The following is a 16,494-nucleotide window of genomic DNA, read 5'->3' on the forward strand; positions in this document are numbered from 1 at the left end:
CTGCATGTCCCTAACGTGTGGAAGCCGTGCTAATCGTTCAACTGTCTTACTTAATGTGGCTGTGTTTTGGTTATAAATTATATGCAATATAAAACTCACAAGTTATTGAGTATGTTAAATTATACAGTATATCAAATTATATAAAGTGTCAGTTCTAACCATTCGTCATAATTTCTATTTTAAAATTTAATGTTGCTTTTCCTTTTCCTTTGAAAAAAAAACCACAGATTAGAATTTGAGAGACAGCAACGAGAAGAACTCGAAAAATTAGAAAGTAAAAGGTAACTGATATGGACATTTGACTGTAAAGATGCATGTTGATAATTGGTAGAAAGAAGAGGAATTATATTATTTCTTTTACTGGAATATTTTATTCACACATTAAATCTTAGGGAAATGGGGAAGAAAATTTCATTTGTTAGCTTTCAGGCTTTGCAGAGTTTTCCATTAGACAAGTCTTAACATGGAAGGACAAACAAGGAAGTCCATAAAATTACCTTAGTTTTTTTGTACTGTACATATTATCAATCAAATATGAATTTTTAAAGTATGTGTTTATGCCGTAAACTTCATTGTACTTCTTCACATTCTATGCACACCTCTTTATAGTGTTAATAATGATTTTTAATGAATAACTTGTTTTAAAAACCACATAGAAGAGTCTCAGAAAATTAGAATATTAAATGAAATCAGCAAAACAAGGAATGCAAATAGAGCAATATTGGACCTCTGGACTTAATGAAGCACAGTGGACCAACACCAGCTGATGACATGGCTCCCCAAATCTCTTTTCTGATGAGAGCAGCTTTTGCATCTCATTTGGAAACCAAGGATCCAGAGTCTGGAGGACGAATGGGGAGGCACACAGTGCCAGATGCTTGAAGACCAGTGTTAAGTTTCCACAGTCTGTGTTGATTTGGGGAGCCATGTCATCAGCTGGTGTTGGTCCACTGTGCTTCATTAAGTCCAGGGTCAACGCAGCCGTCTACCAGGAGATTTTGGAGCACTTCATGCTTCCTTCCGCAGATGAGCTTTATGGGGATGCTGACTTCATTTTCCAGCAGGACTTTGGCACCTGCCCACACTGCCAAAAGTACCAAAACCTGGTTCAATGCCCATGGGATTACTGTGCTTGATTGGCCAGCAAACTCGCCTGACCTGAACCCCATAGAGAATCTATGGGGCATTGCCAAGAGAAAGATGAGAGACAAGAGACCAAGCAATGCAGAAGAGCTGAAGGCTGCTATTGAAGCATCCTGGTCTCCCATAACACCTCAGCAGTGCTACAGGCTGATAGCATCCATGCCACGCCGCATTGAGGCAGTAATTGATGCAAAAGGAGCCCAAACCAAGTACTGAGTGCATATGCATGCTTCTACTTCTCAGAGGTCCAATGTCGCTCTATTTGCAACCCTTGTTTTGCTGATTTCATTTAATATTCTAATTTTCTGAGATTCTTAATTTGGGGTTTTCATCAGCTGTATGTCATGATCATCGCAATTAGAACAAATAAAGGCTTGACATATCTTGCTTTGCATGTCATGAGTCTATCTCATATATTAGTTTCACCTTTGAAGTTGAATGACTGAAATAAATGAACTTTTCCACGATATTCTAATTTTCCGAGTTTCACCTGTACATGTCCTAGATACAAAATATTTGAAAAAATACAATCCTCCTCCTCCTCTCTCTCTCTCTCTCTCTCTCTCTTAAAAAAACTTTTAGAAAGCTGATAGAAGAAATGGAGGAAAAGCAAAAGTCTAACAAAGCTGAACTAGAAAGAATGCAGCAAGAAGTGGAGTCTCAACGTAAGGAAACGGAAATAGTTCAGCTGCAAATCCGAAAGCAAGAGGAGAATCTTAAAAGGAAAAGCTTTCATATAGAAAGCAGGATGAAAGACTTGCTGGCAGAAAAGGAGAAATTTGAAGAAGAGAGATTACGTGAGCAGCAAGAAATAGAGCTTCAAAAAAAGAAACAAGAAGAAGAATTTTTTGCTCGAGTTAAAGAAGAACTTCAGCGATTACAAGAGCTCAATCAGAATGAAAAAGCGGAGAAAATGCAGATTTTCCGAGAACTGGAAAAGCTTAAAAAGGAAAAAGAGGAGCAGTATATCAAGTTAGAATTGGAAAAAAGGAGGTTGGAAGAGGAAGAAAGGGATCAAGTATTACTGGTGGCAAACTTAGAAGAGCAGCTCAGAGACAAACAAGCCATGATACATCTGGTCAAACTAGGAGATGCGCAAAGGGCTGAAGAAGAGAAGAAGAATCTTGAAGACATCAGAGAGTCCCTCTTGCGAGTCAAAGAGGCCAGATCTGAAGGAGATGAAAACAGCGAAGAGTTAGAAAAGGCACAGTACAACTACATGGATTTCAAGAGGAGGCAGCTAGAACAGCTAACTAGTTTAGAGAGAGACTTGGTTCAGCAAAGGGATCATCTAGAAAAAGACGTAGCTGAGGAACATGAAAATCTGAATCGTTTGAAGTGTGCACACGCACAACATTTAAACCTTGAGAAAAATGATGAAATGGATGCTGCCTTGACAGTTGAAGAATGTAGCAAAATAAAATCATGTGAATACAGGCTGCAGCTTAAAGAACGGCAGCTTGTGCATCTGACAAATAACCATTTGCCAGCTTTGCTGGAAGAAAAGCAGAGAGCCTCTGAAGTTCTTGATAGAGGCCTGCAGAACTTAGACAATACTCTTTATGAAGTTGAAAAAGAAATGGAAGAAAAAGAAGACCAGCTAGCGCAGTACAGGGCAACTGCCAGCCAGCTGCAGCAGCTTCAAGAGACATTTGAATTCACTGCCAATGTAGCTCGTCAAGAAGAGAAAGTTCGGAAGAAGGAGAAAGAAATTCTAGAATCAAAGCAAAAGCAGCAGCGAGAGGCACTGGAGCAAGCGGTGGCTAAGTTGGAAAGGCGACACTCTGCTTTGCAACGTCATTCAACCATAGAAATTGAGGAGCAAAAACAGAAGCTTGCAACTCTGAACAGCAGTTGCAGCGAGCAGGCAGGCCTGCAAGCTACTCTAGAGGCAGAACAAAAAGCCTTGGAAGAAGACAGAGAACAGTAAGAACCAATTTTATCATTAATAAACACGTACTTGCAGCTTTTCAACGCCACCCAGTTTTAATACACCCAAAAGTACTAGCCACCCAAATTTATGGAAGCTGAAGGGTCCTTGTTGTGAAGGTTTTTTTCCTTTTAGCTGTAGGCGCTTCCTTTGTGCTTTCCTAGTGGTTTTCAGAGAAGCAATTACAGTGGAACCTCGGGTTACATACGCTTCAGGTTACGCTTCAGGTTACAGACTCCGCTAACCCAGAAATAGTACCTCAGGTTAAGAACTTTGCTTCAGGATGAGAACAGAAATCGTGCTCTGGCGGTGCGGCGACAGCAGGAGGCCCCGTTAGCTAAAGTGGTGCTTCAGGTTAAGAACAGTTTCAGGTTAAGAACGGACCTCCGGAACGAATTAAGTACTTAACCCGAGGTACCACTGTACAGTGGAACCTCAGTTGTCAAACGTAATCAGTACCAGAAGACCATTAGACTTCCGAAACGTTCGACAACCGAGGCACAATTGCCAGTCAGCAAATTCCTTTTAAAAAATGGAGAAACATGCCTTGGAAGCCATTCGACTTCTGAGGCGCATTCAAAAACGTAAGCATTCAATTCCGAGTTGTTGGCATTTGGGTTCTGAATTGTTCAGCTTCTGAAGCGTTCAACAACCGAGGTTCCACTGTATTGTCACAGCAACAGCAGGAAAGGGTTAAACTCACTCCCCATTTCCTAGGATTCTGCTAAGTACCACCCCAGCAGATGTTATTTGCATTTTTTCCAGAATGTTGAAGGCAAAGACCCATTAAATGCCGTGTCTAGTTTGGCCATTAAACTTGCCTCTTTGGGGGCAGATGGATGGCCGGTCTCTGAGGGGAGAAGCTGAAAACTTCTTTAAACTTCTATTGTGCCAGTGTTCTACCTTCCAGATTTTTCTGTATAGTTCCAGTTGCACGTTAAGAATTATAACCATTACACTAACAGCAGAAAAATAACAAACCCACAGACAAGCCTAACTTCAGTGCAGCAGGAGTGATAGCCTCCAAACTAATGGCAGCTGTAGATTGCTTCTTGTAGTAAGAACTTTTTTTAGTTTGTGGGGGAGATGTTAAATTCCTATTCCAGTGAATCACTGTGGGATGAAGATACAACTTTATATTTTGGTTTCGGCTCTTTTAGAGAAACCATAGGTCTAAACAAATAATCTTGCTCATTTAACATTGCAGCAGTTCCGCAGAAAGGAATGAATGATGTTTTCTTTTTCCCTCTAGTAGAAAATTTGAATTTGAATCAGCTGTGCATGTCTACATGTAGCAAGCAGCTAACTTTTGGGGTGGGTGGAGGGGAATTGTTAAAGTTCTTAAATACTTTCCAGTGCAAGTATTAGATTCAAATTTTCATAGAATCGTAGAATTCTATTCTATTCTAGGGGAGTTGGAAAGTACCCGAGTCATTTAGTACAACCCTTCAAAATGATATTTTGAGTGATCTTTAAGGCGTATCGACTGTCAGGATATGCAAGGCTGCTTACATTTGAAAGCACAGAAAGCAAATTAATTGTCTACCTAGTTGTTGTTTTTAGCATACTAGTTTTCTACTCCAGGTTTAAAAGAGGCACCCACCAATCATGGACTTTCTACTCTGTTGAACTAAGTTTGCCTTCTTCTAAAATACTTGAACATTTAAAAACATGTTTGTGTTCATTTGTTTAAATCTAATGGCATCTTTTGACTTCAGCCAGTTCCTCTGGAGACTCAATTGCTGAAATTGTTGTTGATGCTCTGAAATGAGGCAGGGTTACTCAAGTGTTGCTAATGGCCTAAGACTCATGAATCAATCTAACTTTAATGAGCTGACTAAGATATTTGCTGTGAAAATTACTAGTGTTCATTTGTTTAACTAATATATTTAAATCCTAATGAAGTTCCTTGTTGACAAATGACTACTTAGGCACATATATTGACAAAAAGAATGTTGCAGTCTAAGGAAATGCCCCTTATGGAATAACATCCTGATTTAATTTCTTCTCAAACCATATTGGCTCCATTTTTGTGTCTACCATATTAGACACAAGTATGATTGGAGGCAGTAAGCACTGTTGAAATTGGGTCCACATATGAGCAGTCTATTAGTACTCCCAGTACGTTTCCAAGCACAATTCATAGTGTGGGTGCTGACCTTTAAAGCCCTAAACGGCCTCAGTCCTGTATACCTGAAGGAGCATCTCCACCCCCATCGTTCAGCCCGGACACTGAGATCCAGCGCCGAGGGCCTTCTGGCGGTTCCCTCATTGCGAGAAGTAAGGTTACAGGGAACCAGACAGAGGGCCTTCTCGGTAGTGGCGCCCGCCCTGTGGATGTGGCGGATGTGGCGCCCGCCCTTCAGATGTGAAGGAAAGCTATCCTATCTTTAAAAGACATCTGAAGGCAGCCCTGTTCAGGGAAGTTTTTAATATTTAACGCTGTATTGTTTTTAATACTTGATTGGGAGCCGCCCAGGGTGGCTGGGGAAGCTCAGCCAGATGGGTGGGGTATAAATAATAAATTATTATTATTATTATTATTATTATTATTATTATTATTATTAGGGAGACCCCCTTACAATCCAGCTTAGTATAAGTATTCCACCCTTTCACCCACCTCCTTATTGATTGTGCCAGGGACAAGAAATAACACCCCTGTTTTTCCATAGGCTATTAGTTTCTTACCCCCAGGATAAGAATGACCTACCAGCTGAAAATTGCCTAAATTTATTTTGTCTCTATAGGCTGAAACTGAGGGGTGCGGGGTGCAGCTTTTCTTAAGGACGTTTACTGCAGCAAAGCTTTAAGAAACCCTACATCTTAAATGCATCTTAAATAATACGTGTTGAAATTTTGCCGACAGCTTGGACTTCCAAATACAGCAGTTAAAGCAGAAGATATATGAAGGCGATGGGGTTGAAAAAGGGTCCCTAGGAGCTGGAGAAGAGAGATTGTCCCATAGCAGTTCCCCTTCTAGTGTTACAAAATCGCAATCCCACTTTATTCCATTGGTAGATGACAGGTATGTATTCCTGGTTTCACCCCAACCCAACTTCTACATCTTAAAAAAAAATAAAAATCTATAATGCAATTTTCTTCAGTATTTTTAGATGGATGTCTTTTAATAGCACTGCTAAAAGAATGCTCTCATTGTAATCAGAGTATAATGGCACAGTTTTTTTGCTTTGAGGCGTTTGAAATGTTTTCCAAATAGGACTCTGAACTTTGTTTGATTTTACCTGAGGTAAGCTCATGAGTTTGGTCTCTTAAAAACAGAGCCCAGGGGCTTGCAGCGTTTTATGATTGTAGTTCCACAGCGGCTGGGAAATCTGTTTAATGCCATGTAATCAAGAGAATATAAAATATTACCCAATAGCATACAGAGAGCCAAATCTCCCCACCCCCGCAAGCACCCTTGAGGTAGGTTTTTTTTTAAAAAAACACATTATCATTGTGTGCACCGTTTTGCTCTTCCTTCTGTTGCTTTTAACCAAGACCGTGCTCTCTCTAGCAACTCCTACGATAATGCTTTCTCTTATTATAAATAAGCAAATTTCACAGTGGGAACTAGAATTACATGCTGAAAGCTGTGGAAGCAATCCTGTTGTTACTGAAGGCAACAGCAAAGCTTTCATAGATTTTTAATGGATAATTACAGCCTATGGCTGCCACTGGATGTTTTAACTTAATGGGGGAATTGGCTGTCACTAATTCTTGTCTTTACTGCAATTAGTGAGTGCAGAAAACTTAAGAGCAAGGCAAGCAATTCCTCCTGCAGTTGAAGTGACTGTACTAATGTACTACTTATTTATTGTGTAGCCTGTCCCTTCCAAAGTCTCGGGACAGGTAACAATATATTAAGACCATAAATCTGTTCATTATTAACACTTCCATCATCCTGCCCTATCTCTAACCATCAAAAGACACTTAATCTTTTTGTTCAAGGTTACCTAGGGGACAGAGCCTTAATGGTCCTTTACATGGTTGAGTAATTCTTCTCTCTGTTATTTGCAATTTTAAAAATATCTAGAATAAATGCCTTTATTGAAGAAGAAGTTCAAAGACGCCTTCAAAACATACACTATACATGTGGAGAAAATAATAATAGCCTCCTGCAGTCTGCAGAACTTTCAAAGGTGAGAAAATATAATTGGTCTGTCCCTAAGCATGAGTTTATGATCACACCGGGGAGGGGGAATGTCTCCACAAAGTTGTATTCCCCTCATATTCGCCAGTGCGTTGATAACTGCCAACTCAGAAAAGAGAGAGAAACCACACACTTTTGGCTTTTGCTTCCCTTTTTCTCGCACAATGGTTCAAGCAGCAGTAAAATGGAGTTTGAATTGCTTCTCTGAAGTGCATTTGTTTTGTACATGCAATCAGACCCACTTATTCCCCTCGATTTAATCCCTGACAACATGGTTATTGCAGCTGGTGCTAAATAATTTGTAAATGATAAATGATAAAACAAAATGTTGCAGCATTCCCCTTGTGTACATGTTTTTCCTGAACCTGTCGCTGGGAAGTGGAAGAGAGCAACGAGAAAATACAAAATAGCCTTCTACAGGAGGCTTGGAAAGGTATAGGTGTTGTTTTCTTTAAAAAAATAAATTGAGTTTTTCAGATTTTAAAAATTTACAAACAATTATCAGCCAACCAACATAGAAAAAGAATTCCGAAAAATCTCCTGAACTTCCTTCCTCCCCTTTGTGGGTTCATATATTAACCTTTTCCTCCTGCATCTTGCCTATTAATCCAAATCTGTTGTTGTTTAGTCGTTTAGTCATGTCTGACTCTTCGTGACCCCATGGACCAGAGCACACCAGGCACTCCTGTCTTCCACTGCCTCCTGCAGTTTGGTCAAACTCATGTTGGTAGCTTCAAGAGCACTGTCCAACCATCTCGTCCTCTGTCGTCCCCTTCTCCTTGTGCCCTCCATCTTTCCCAACATCAGGATCTTTTCCAGGGAGTCTTCTCATGAGGTGGCCAAAGTATTGGAGCCTCAGCTTCAGGATCTGTCCTTCCAGTGAGCACTCAGGGCTGATTTCCTTAAGAATGGATACGTTTGATCTTCTTGCAGTCCATGGGACTCCAGCACCATAATTCAAAAGCATCAATTCTTCAGCAATCAGACTTATTTATGGTCCTCCAAATCTATTAAATCTCTTTTATATCCAAAATTTAACATTAAACTACAAGTTTTATTCTAATCCTCCTGATAATTTTAATTGTTTACAATGGTTTTTACGGTAAATTATATATTTCCCCCATTCCTTATTAAAATTTTGGTCTTCCTGATTCTTCTGGTCATTTTTACCAATTCAGCATAGTCCATCAACTTTATCTGCCATTCTTCTATGGTAGGGACTCTTCTTTTTTCCATCTCTGGGCTAGTAAGGTGTGTTTTGTCAGCCTGCACTGAGTGTACCCCATCATAGATGGGGTGCTGATGCCAAGGGATTGTGTTCTCTTGCTACAGTTACAGTGTGGGAGTGAGCTTTAGGGGGATAGGCAGACTACCATGGGCTCACTTTGGTACATTTTCCATTTGCCAAATCTGAGTATTTGGACTAAATAGGCTGGCATTGCTGAGCTGGGCCATTTGTTGTCTTGATTACTTTTGTGCCGCTCTTCTGAACATTTGAACTTTGCCTGATTTCCAGGATAACGAGAAGTTTTATAACGACACTGCTCAACGCAAGTTGAAGTATGAGGTAAGTTATAGCTTGTCATCTTGAAGAAGTGCTCATCTTAAATTATGGCATGCTCTGTAATTAAATTTCTTTAACATTTTGCAGCATAATTATAATTCTGTATTCCTGCAAGATTAATAGCCAATGGAATAAGGCTTAAAATTAAAGCTTCTGCTCTGGTAAAACTTTGGTTGGTCATAGTTTGTTATTATTATATATATATTTTTGACACTGCAACAGTTTAAGCGATCTATAATTTAGAAACAATATTTATATATTTAGGTGTAAGTAATTGGTTGAATACCCTGATATCCTGCAACTTAGATTCAATCAGTCAGTCAATCACCTGCTCTGAATTCCAACCTATGTCAATGGTATGAGAGGGCACGGTCTTCTAGTCAGTTGTGCATGGCCCATATAGTCTGGAAAAATTAAAGTTCACTTTTCCAAATGATCAGTCATAATGCAGAAATACTGCATGCAAATTGTTGCAGGTGCCCAACTTTAGTTTTCACAGTAAGTTTCTTTGCTTCTGGTAATATGCTTTCCTTCCTGTTTTCTGAGCAAAAAGACATGCTTAAATAACAGCTTTTTATCAAAGCTGGTTAGGCGATTTTTATCAAAACATTTGCTTCTTTTGGGGGACTGATAATATAAATTTCAGTTTTATTTTTCAAATCGGTAGCTCTGCCATTAGGGATGTGGATCGATTCTTCAATATTTACCTCAGTGAAATGGATACTGTTCGAAATGCAAGATTATGCTAAAGGGAAATTATGGGTTGGAATGACAACTGATCCCACTGATTTAACATAGTGTCAATGCTGTTTAATCCAGAGTTGAACAAAACAATAAAATCCTCATCTGAAAATTTACATGAGAATACATTTTCGGTTAAACACAAGAAGTGCCTTTTTGTGTTTGTTTTTTTGACATTTTAAACAGAAAATGCCCCTTTATGGCTTTCTCGCTCTACCTACTAATGACAGCCAATGTTATACAAGTGAAGATACAAGAATAGCAGACATCAGTAAGCAGGACGAAAGCATAGATGCATTCAATCCTCATTGGAGAAGAGTCCCGGAGTTCTGCATGACTCAAAAAACTACAAATAAAAAAAGACAGTTAGGACAAGAATACATCCGCTGGCTGTGCAGTAATGAATGTGACTCGAATCAACCCAAAGTCATAAATAGCAAGAGAACTTGCTCCAAATATTCTGCAGATTTTCATCTTCAGGCTCATGACAGATATGGAATGATTCATTCATCAGAAAGCAAATCTGCATGCTCTCATTTCGACAGCACAGGCTTAGCTGCTACTATTTGGGGACCCAGTAGTTTGGGAGCAGAATCTGATCTTGTTGTTGACTGCCGTATTCCTCCCTCAGAACTTTTAGCCTCTGCCAAACATCAGTCCGGAGCTTGCATTTCTCTCTCTCTCAGAGAACACAGTAACCAGATCCCCCAAATTTGTGCCCAGATTCCAAACCAGCAGTTAGATGAGAGAGCTACGAATGCCAGCCAGATACGTCTCCCAGAGTCCCATGTGGGAACAAAGCAGCGTTATGGGCTGGGACATCTCTTCAGCAAATTCTCCAGTATTTACAGTGATACCAACTATCAAGCGTTTAAGAGTAGCTGGTTTTCTAAGCAGATCAAAGGTCTGGCCAGTCTGTGTGACAAAAATGAGACATGTACACAAATGGTGTCATTTGTGAAAGACTTTCCATTTATTAAAAAAATACAGTTAAATCTTCTTTTAGGTGTGAACAAGAATAGTTTCAATGATGCAAGTATCATTCCAGGAAGTCCTGTGCCAAAAGATGAAGATATGAAGTTCTTACACTCTGGCATTTCAATTGATATGTGTACAGCAGATCATTCTGAGAGATATACTTACTTTCCCAGAAGGGAAAAACTGGAAACTAGCCTTGTGCTTAAGCAAAATTTTGTGTGCTTTTCAGATGGGCTTCTGAAATTGCAGCTGTGCTCTCAGGATGAACTGTTGCAATATGTGACCTATATCTTGCCAGAAATTTGTGCCAAACCTGATGAGTTAAAAGGAATCTACTGGATTGCTGTAGGAAACCGTAACAGATCTGGACCAGAGCCTGCATGCTTGCTTTTACTTAGTTCCGTCCTGTATGCCATTACTACATCAGCCAATCCACTGGAGAGCAGTCCAGACTCTCTGGAAATTTTTCATGTTTTCCCAATTACTACATTAAGAGAAATCCAAATTGGCTATGCTGGACAGAGCATCAGACTTTTGTGTTCTAATGAAGAAAATATAATGAAAATATTTACCTTTAACAAATATTTCACACAAAGAATATGCCACGACATACTTAGCATTGTAATATCATCATCTGAGTCTGCTTACTTAAATCACCCACTCCTGAAAGGAGATCTGTTGCACCTTTCGCTTGACTGGGCTTCAGCAATCTCCGATTTGGTTTTTGAAAATGGTTTGCGTCTCTCATGCAGCTTTGAGGCCAATTTAGCTGATCTGGTGTACCTGCTCCATGGAAACATGGGAATCAACAAGCCCCCTTTAGGAGAAATTCAGATACTGCTCTATACAACAGTAAAACTAGAGGGCAAAATCCGATCACTAGTCCTTACAAATACTCATGTAGGTCTTGTAGAGGAAGATAGTATCTTCTGCCCAGTTCCTAGCCCTTTACATTCCCTAGTTGACCAATTGCAATTTGACAAAATTCAGCTGCATTGTTTGAGTGAGCTCAAGTGTATAGTTGTCCTGGAGAAAGAAAATCTAATTGAAATTGAGCTTGTATTTTCTCGTGCAGGTAAGGTTGGCTGTGATTCATTCCGCAGTTTGGCTTGCATTTCTCAGAGAGAAGCATTTACCCAACTGAGAACTGCTTCACCCTTTTGTCATGCCCAACCTAGCACTCCACCATATATCTGGAAATTGACTTTCAGTTCAAATGAAGATGCCATTAAGCTAATGCTGCATTTGACAGGACAGTAAATCTGGGTGCTTTTTAGATGTTATGTCCAAAAGAATGCAAATCAAATGTGTGTTTTCATGTAAATAATCTCTCAGATGAGACACATACTTAAGTCTTAGCAAGCAGGGCTGGGTTATGGAAATAGTCATGCAAAAATTTCAGCTCAGAGTTGCTTTACACTACATCCAAGATGTATCTGAAATTTAAACCACAGAGCCTAGGACTTGCCAATCAGAAAGTCGGCGATTCGAATCCCCACAACGGGGTGAGCTCCCGTTGCTCGGTCCTTGCTCCGGCCAACCTAGCAATTCAAAAGCACGTCAAAGTGCAAGTAGATAAATAGGTACCGCTCCAGCGGGAAGGTAAACGGCGTTTCCGTGTGCTGCTCTGGTTCGCCAGAAGTGGCTTAGTCATGCTGGCCACATGACCCAGAAGCTGTACACCGGCTCCCTCGGCCTATAAAGCGAGATGAGCGCGCAACCCCAGAGTCGGTCACGACTGGACCTAATGATCAGGGGTCCCTTTACCTTATTGGTGTTAAGCATCAGTTTTAAATATTCTTTATGGTAGGAGAGGAAGGCACTAATATCCTCATGCCCTGTTTCGGACAAAAAATATAGGAACTGAGTTTTGGGTATTTCATGTTCATGCACTTGTATCTTCAATTCGGAACACTCATATTTGGGAAGGCATGACTTTACATTGGAGATACAATGACAAACATCCGTAGATGTGGCAACTGATCTCTGTATGAACAGGGAAGATTTAATACAACACTAGCAGTCAGAAGTCATGTAAAGATTTGCTTCTCTGCCTTAATCCAAAAATGATTTAATGGAAAGCAACAGCTTGTCTGCGGGTTTAATGCTGATGCAATGATTTCTCCCTTTTGCTCCTCTTGAATAAAACTTTTGCTGCCTTCACCTTCATTGGTACATGATCTGATTGCTAGGGTGTTTTTATTTCTTGTTTCTGTGGACTGCCTTGAAACTGTCAATACATAGCTCACTTATGAGTGTGTAAATGCTGGGATAGTGTGTATATACTGAGACACAAAAATAAAATGAAAAACCACCCAATTCAGATTTCAAACATTACAATCCCCATGTGGAGATGAGTTGCCTTGACACGGAAAGTAATACGTGAAACTACCATAAGAAACAATTATGATATCTGTCCTGAAACCAGCATTTATTTAAGTATCAAAGAGAAAAGTGTTATGAAATTAATCTTCATGCTATGTCCTCAAATGACACCTTTATGCTCATTACTGCTAAATCTTTCAATAGACAGAGTCATAATATCAATAATAGCCTTAAGGAAAAGTAGGTACTGAGCTGGGTTTTCTTCTTTTAAATGGCAAGTTACCATTCTAACACAGCACAAAATTCTTGAGGGAAAACTTCATTTTGTAACTTTTTGTTGTTGCATAAATATGTGGAACTATGACAAATGTGGATACCCACATACTTTCTTTCTTGTTTTTTTTAAAACAACTACTAGGGACGTGGGTGGCGCTGTGGGTTAAACCACAGAGCCTAGGACTTGCCAATCAGAAGGTCGGCGGTTCGAATCCCCGCGACAGGGTGAGCTCCCGTTGCTCGGTCCCTGCTCCTGCCAACCTAGCAGTTCAAAAGCACGTCAGAGTGCAAGTAGATAAATAGGTACCGCTCCGGCAGAAAGGTAAACGGCGTTTCCGTGCACTGCTCTGGTTTGCCAGAAGCGGCTTTGTCATGCTGACCACATGACCCGGAAGCTGTATGCTGGCTCCCGTGGCCAATAAAGCGAGATGAGCGCTGCAATCCCAGAGTCGGCCACGACTGGACCTAATGGTCAGCGGTCCCTTTACCTTTACTACTACTGCTGCTACTACTACTACTACTTCAGTTTGTAATGGAAGTGAGACTGTTCAGTGTCTTACTGGTTTATTTTCCCTTTTATATGCTATTTTCATCCAAATTAGCATACTGCTTTATAAAAGATTGCAGGTGACATCTACAAGGCATCATGCAGTAAAGAATTTGGATTAAACTTGGATTAAAGGGCATGCTTAAATACATTGTTGGAGAGGGCCCCCTCCCCCAATTTCCCCATGCCACAATTCGCTCCCATTCAGCAAGATCCCCGGTCCTTCAGTTTTGGAGTTCTTAGAGCCAGTTCCACAGGCAGGAGGGAATAGAAGAGTCAACTTGCATCAGCCCTGTTATGTGCATTTTACTCTGAAACCAGCATCACATCTACAGGTATATGGCCCAGGAGAGAAATAAAACGAATAGAGGCCAAGGATAGCTAATTTTGGATAGAGTTATCCTAGACATCTTTGTTTAAGGAAGTCCCACCAATTCCTTGCAGTTTTGACCCAGATAAGTGTGCATATTATTGCAGCCTTACCGTGTAGAATGATAATGTACTTCCTGCCCTTCCTCTGAGGTTTGGCTTAACCCCCAACTTCCAAGTTTAGGTGTGTGGTTATCAAGAAAACAGCCTTTTTTGTGTTGGCACCCTGTTGGTGGACACATTCACATGGTGCAATTTTCTTTCTCTTAGGTACCAATTAAGTCATATATTTTTTTATTTTGTCAAGTATTTGATGTTTTACATTATCTTCCTCTTTTTGCGTTGCTTCTGTTTTTAATTTTAATGTAGGTTTTTATTTTATGTTGGCTAGTTTTTAATTTATGCTTCTGATCTCTCTAATCTTCCTTGTAAACTTTCTGAAGTTCCAAGGCTGTATTTTTAAAATGTGTGCATATGCAGCTTAATTAAATAGTATTCAAAATATGCCCAAGAGGTGGTTTGGCTTCCTCCTTCAGCATCATCCTGTCATATCAGCTCCAAAACTGAGGGAGGAGGGAGGCAATATCCCTCCCTCTTACATACATGTTCTGTGAACCGCCCTGAGATGGTGGTATTTAAATTCAAATAATAATAATGTGGGAATGCTTTGTTCTTATGCATGCTACAGTGAGGGGGGAAAGTATTTGATCCCCTGCTAAATTTGCCCATTTGCCCTCTGATGAAGAAATGACCAGTCCACAATTTTAATGGTAGGTTTATTGTAGCTGCGAGAGACAGAATAACAACAGGAAAACCCCCAGAAACCCAGAAGACAAAAGCAAGAGATTGATGTGCATTAGAATGAGTGAAATAAGTATTTGATCCCCTGTCAACTAGCCAGATGTCAGGCTACCTGGTATCTTCACCGTATGTAACGAGCTGAGATTAGAAGCACCTGCTATAAGGGAGAGGTTTTACCTGTAATCCCAGCTCGTTACAGTATCTGTGCAAAAGACACCTGTCGACAGAAGCAATAATCCAGCAGATTCCAAAGTAGCCACCATGACCAAGACCAAGGGATCAAATACAGTGGTACCTCGGGTTAAGTACTTAATTCGTTCCGGAGGTCCATTCTTAACTTGAAACTGTTCTTAACCTGAAGCATCACTTTAGCTAATGGGGCCTCCTGCTGCCGCTGTGCCACCGGAGCACGATTTCTGTTCTCATCCTGAAGCAAAGTTCTTAACCTGAAGCACTATTTCTGGGTTAGCAGAGTCTGTAACATGAAGCATATGTAACCTGAAGCATATGTAAACCGAGGTACCACTGTACTTTCCCCCCTCACTCTATGTATTTATGTGTATGGAACCCGCCCATAAAAGGATATTTATTTCCTGAGCTTTTTCCTCCCAAAATGAGGGTGTTTCTGTTCCTCAATGATAAAAACGTCAATTGCTACAGTGATCCATCAAGACACTTGACAATTTTCAAGTAGTCTGTGGGCAGGCAACGATTGGCAACCACTTCCATAGTCTTTGTGCTACCTTCTTCCCTTGCATGCAGAGAACGGGCAAAAATGGTTTGTCCTTGCCTGCAAGCCAGGGCCACAAGCCAGGTATGCAAGCAAGCACAAACCATCGTTGTTTGGTTGTTTGGATGGATTTGCAAACTATGAGCCGACACAGACTGGGAATAAAGACTTCTAATCTCTGCATATGAGGGGAGGTAGGAGCTCATAAGTTGGGGGCTATGCATGGCTCTAGCAGGGCTCATCATGTTTGATTTAGCTGGAGAAGAGTTGCCTGAATAAGTGATAAAATCCATACAAAAAAAATTCCTTCCAGTAGCACCTTAAAGACCAACTAAGTTAGTTCTTGGTATGAGCTTTCGTGTGCATGCACACTTCTTCAGATACATAAAATCCATGATAAAATCCATGTTTTCCACTCGTCCCAGAGTCTAGCTGGCTGATAGTTCTGCCCTCTCTGGTACAATCCTGCCTTCTATGAGGCCGTTCATAGACTGGCTCACACACATAGTTTGTTTTAAGGTGTGATTTAATGTGACTTCCCACCTTCGCCATAGTCTGCACTATTTCTCTGACCCTCTCACGGCACAGGTCTCTGCTGTTTTTTATCCCTCCCAGAACACCATTAAAGAGCGTGTGGTGCATCTCCCTCCAGTGTTACTCTATATAGGTTTCCTCCCGCTGCTTGTTATTTATCACTGTTTCCTTAAAAACAAACAACCTTGTCGATATAATCTTGCACGGCTGCCATACGTTCTGAGTCCATGCAGCTTTGATTTATTTTTAGAGACCCATCCTCAAGACACTACTTCTACAGAACTATCTAACCAATTCTTTTGTTGTTTGCTACGTTAACATTTCTGTGTGCTGTTATTTTGTCAAGCTTTGCTAAGCCTATGCTTGTAAGATTTTAAGGACTCCTCAAGAGTGAGGTCCGTTCTAT

At 40.4% G+C, this 16,494-nt stretch overlaps 1 protein-coding gene across 11 annotated transcripts in view; it reads left to right on the top strand.

Moving 5' to 3' along the window:
• Positions 1-16,494, top strand: part of KIF16B (kinesin family member 16B) — a 101,254-nt gene that overhangs the window by 55,802 nt on the left and 28,958 nt on the right. For 6 of the 11 annotated variants that reach the window (XM_028722270.2, XM_028722271.2, XM_028722273.2 and 3 more), the window contains 6 exons: positions 228-281; positions 1,726-3,069; positions 5,940-6,098; positions 7,107-7,212; positions 8,740-8,790; positions 9,715-12,179. In XM_028722270.2, the coding sequence (XP_028578103.2) occupies positions 228-281; positions 1,726-3,069; positions 5,940-6,098; positions 7,107-7,212; positions 8,740-8,790; positions 9,715-11,766 (3,766 nt within the window). In that variant the 3' untranslated portion in view covers positions 11,767-12,179. Of the gene's footprint in view, positions 1-227; positions 282-1,725; positions 3,070-5,939; positions 6,099-7,106; positions 7,213-8,739; positions 8,791-9,714; positions 12,180-16,494 lie in introns of those variants that run through there. The other 5 variants (XM_028722275.2, XM_028722278.2, XM_028722277.2 and 2 more) reach the window with 2 other exon arrangements.

Source organism: Podarcis muralis, chromosome 3, assembly GCF_964188315.1.
Source record: "Podarcis muralis chromosome 3, rPodMur119.hap1.1, whole genome shotgun sequence".
Lineage (NCBI taxonomy): Eukaryota > Metazoa > Chordata > Lepidosauria > Squamata > Lacertidae > Podarcis > Podarcis muralis.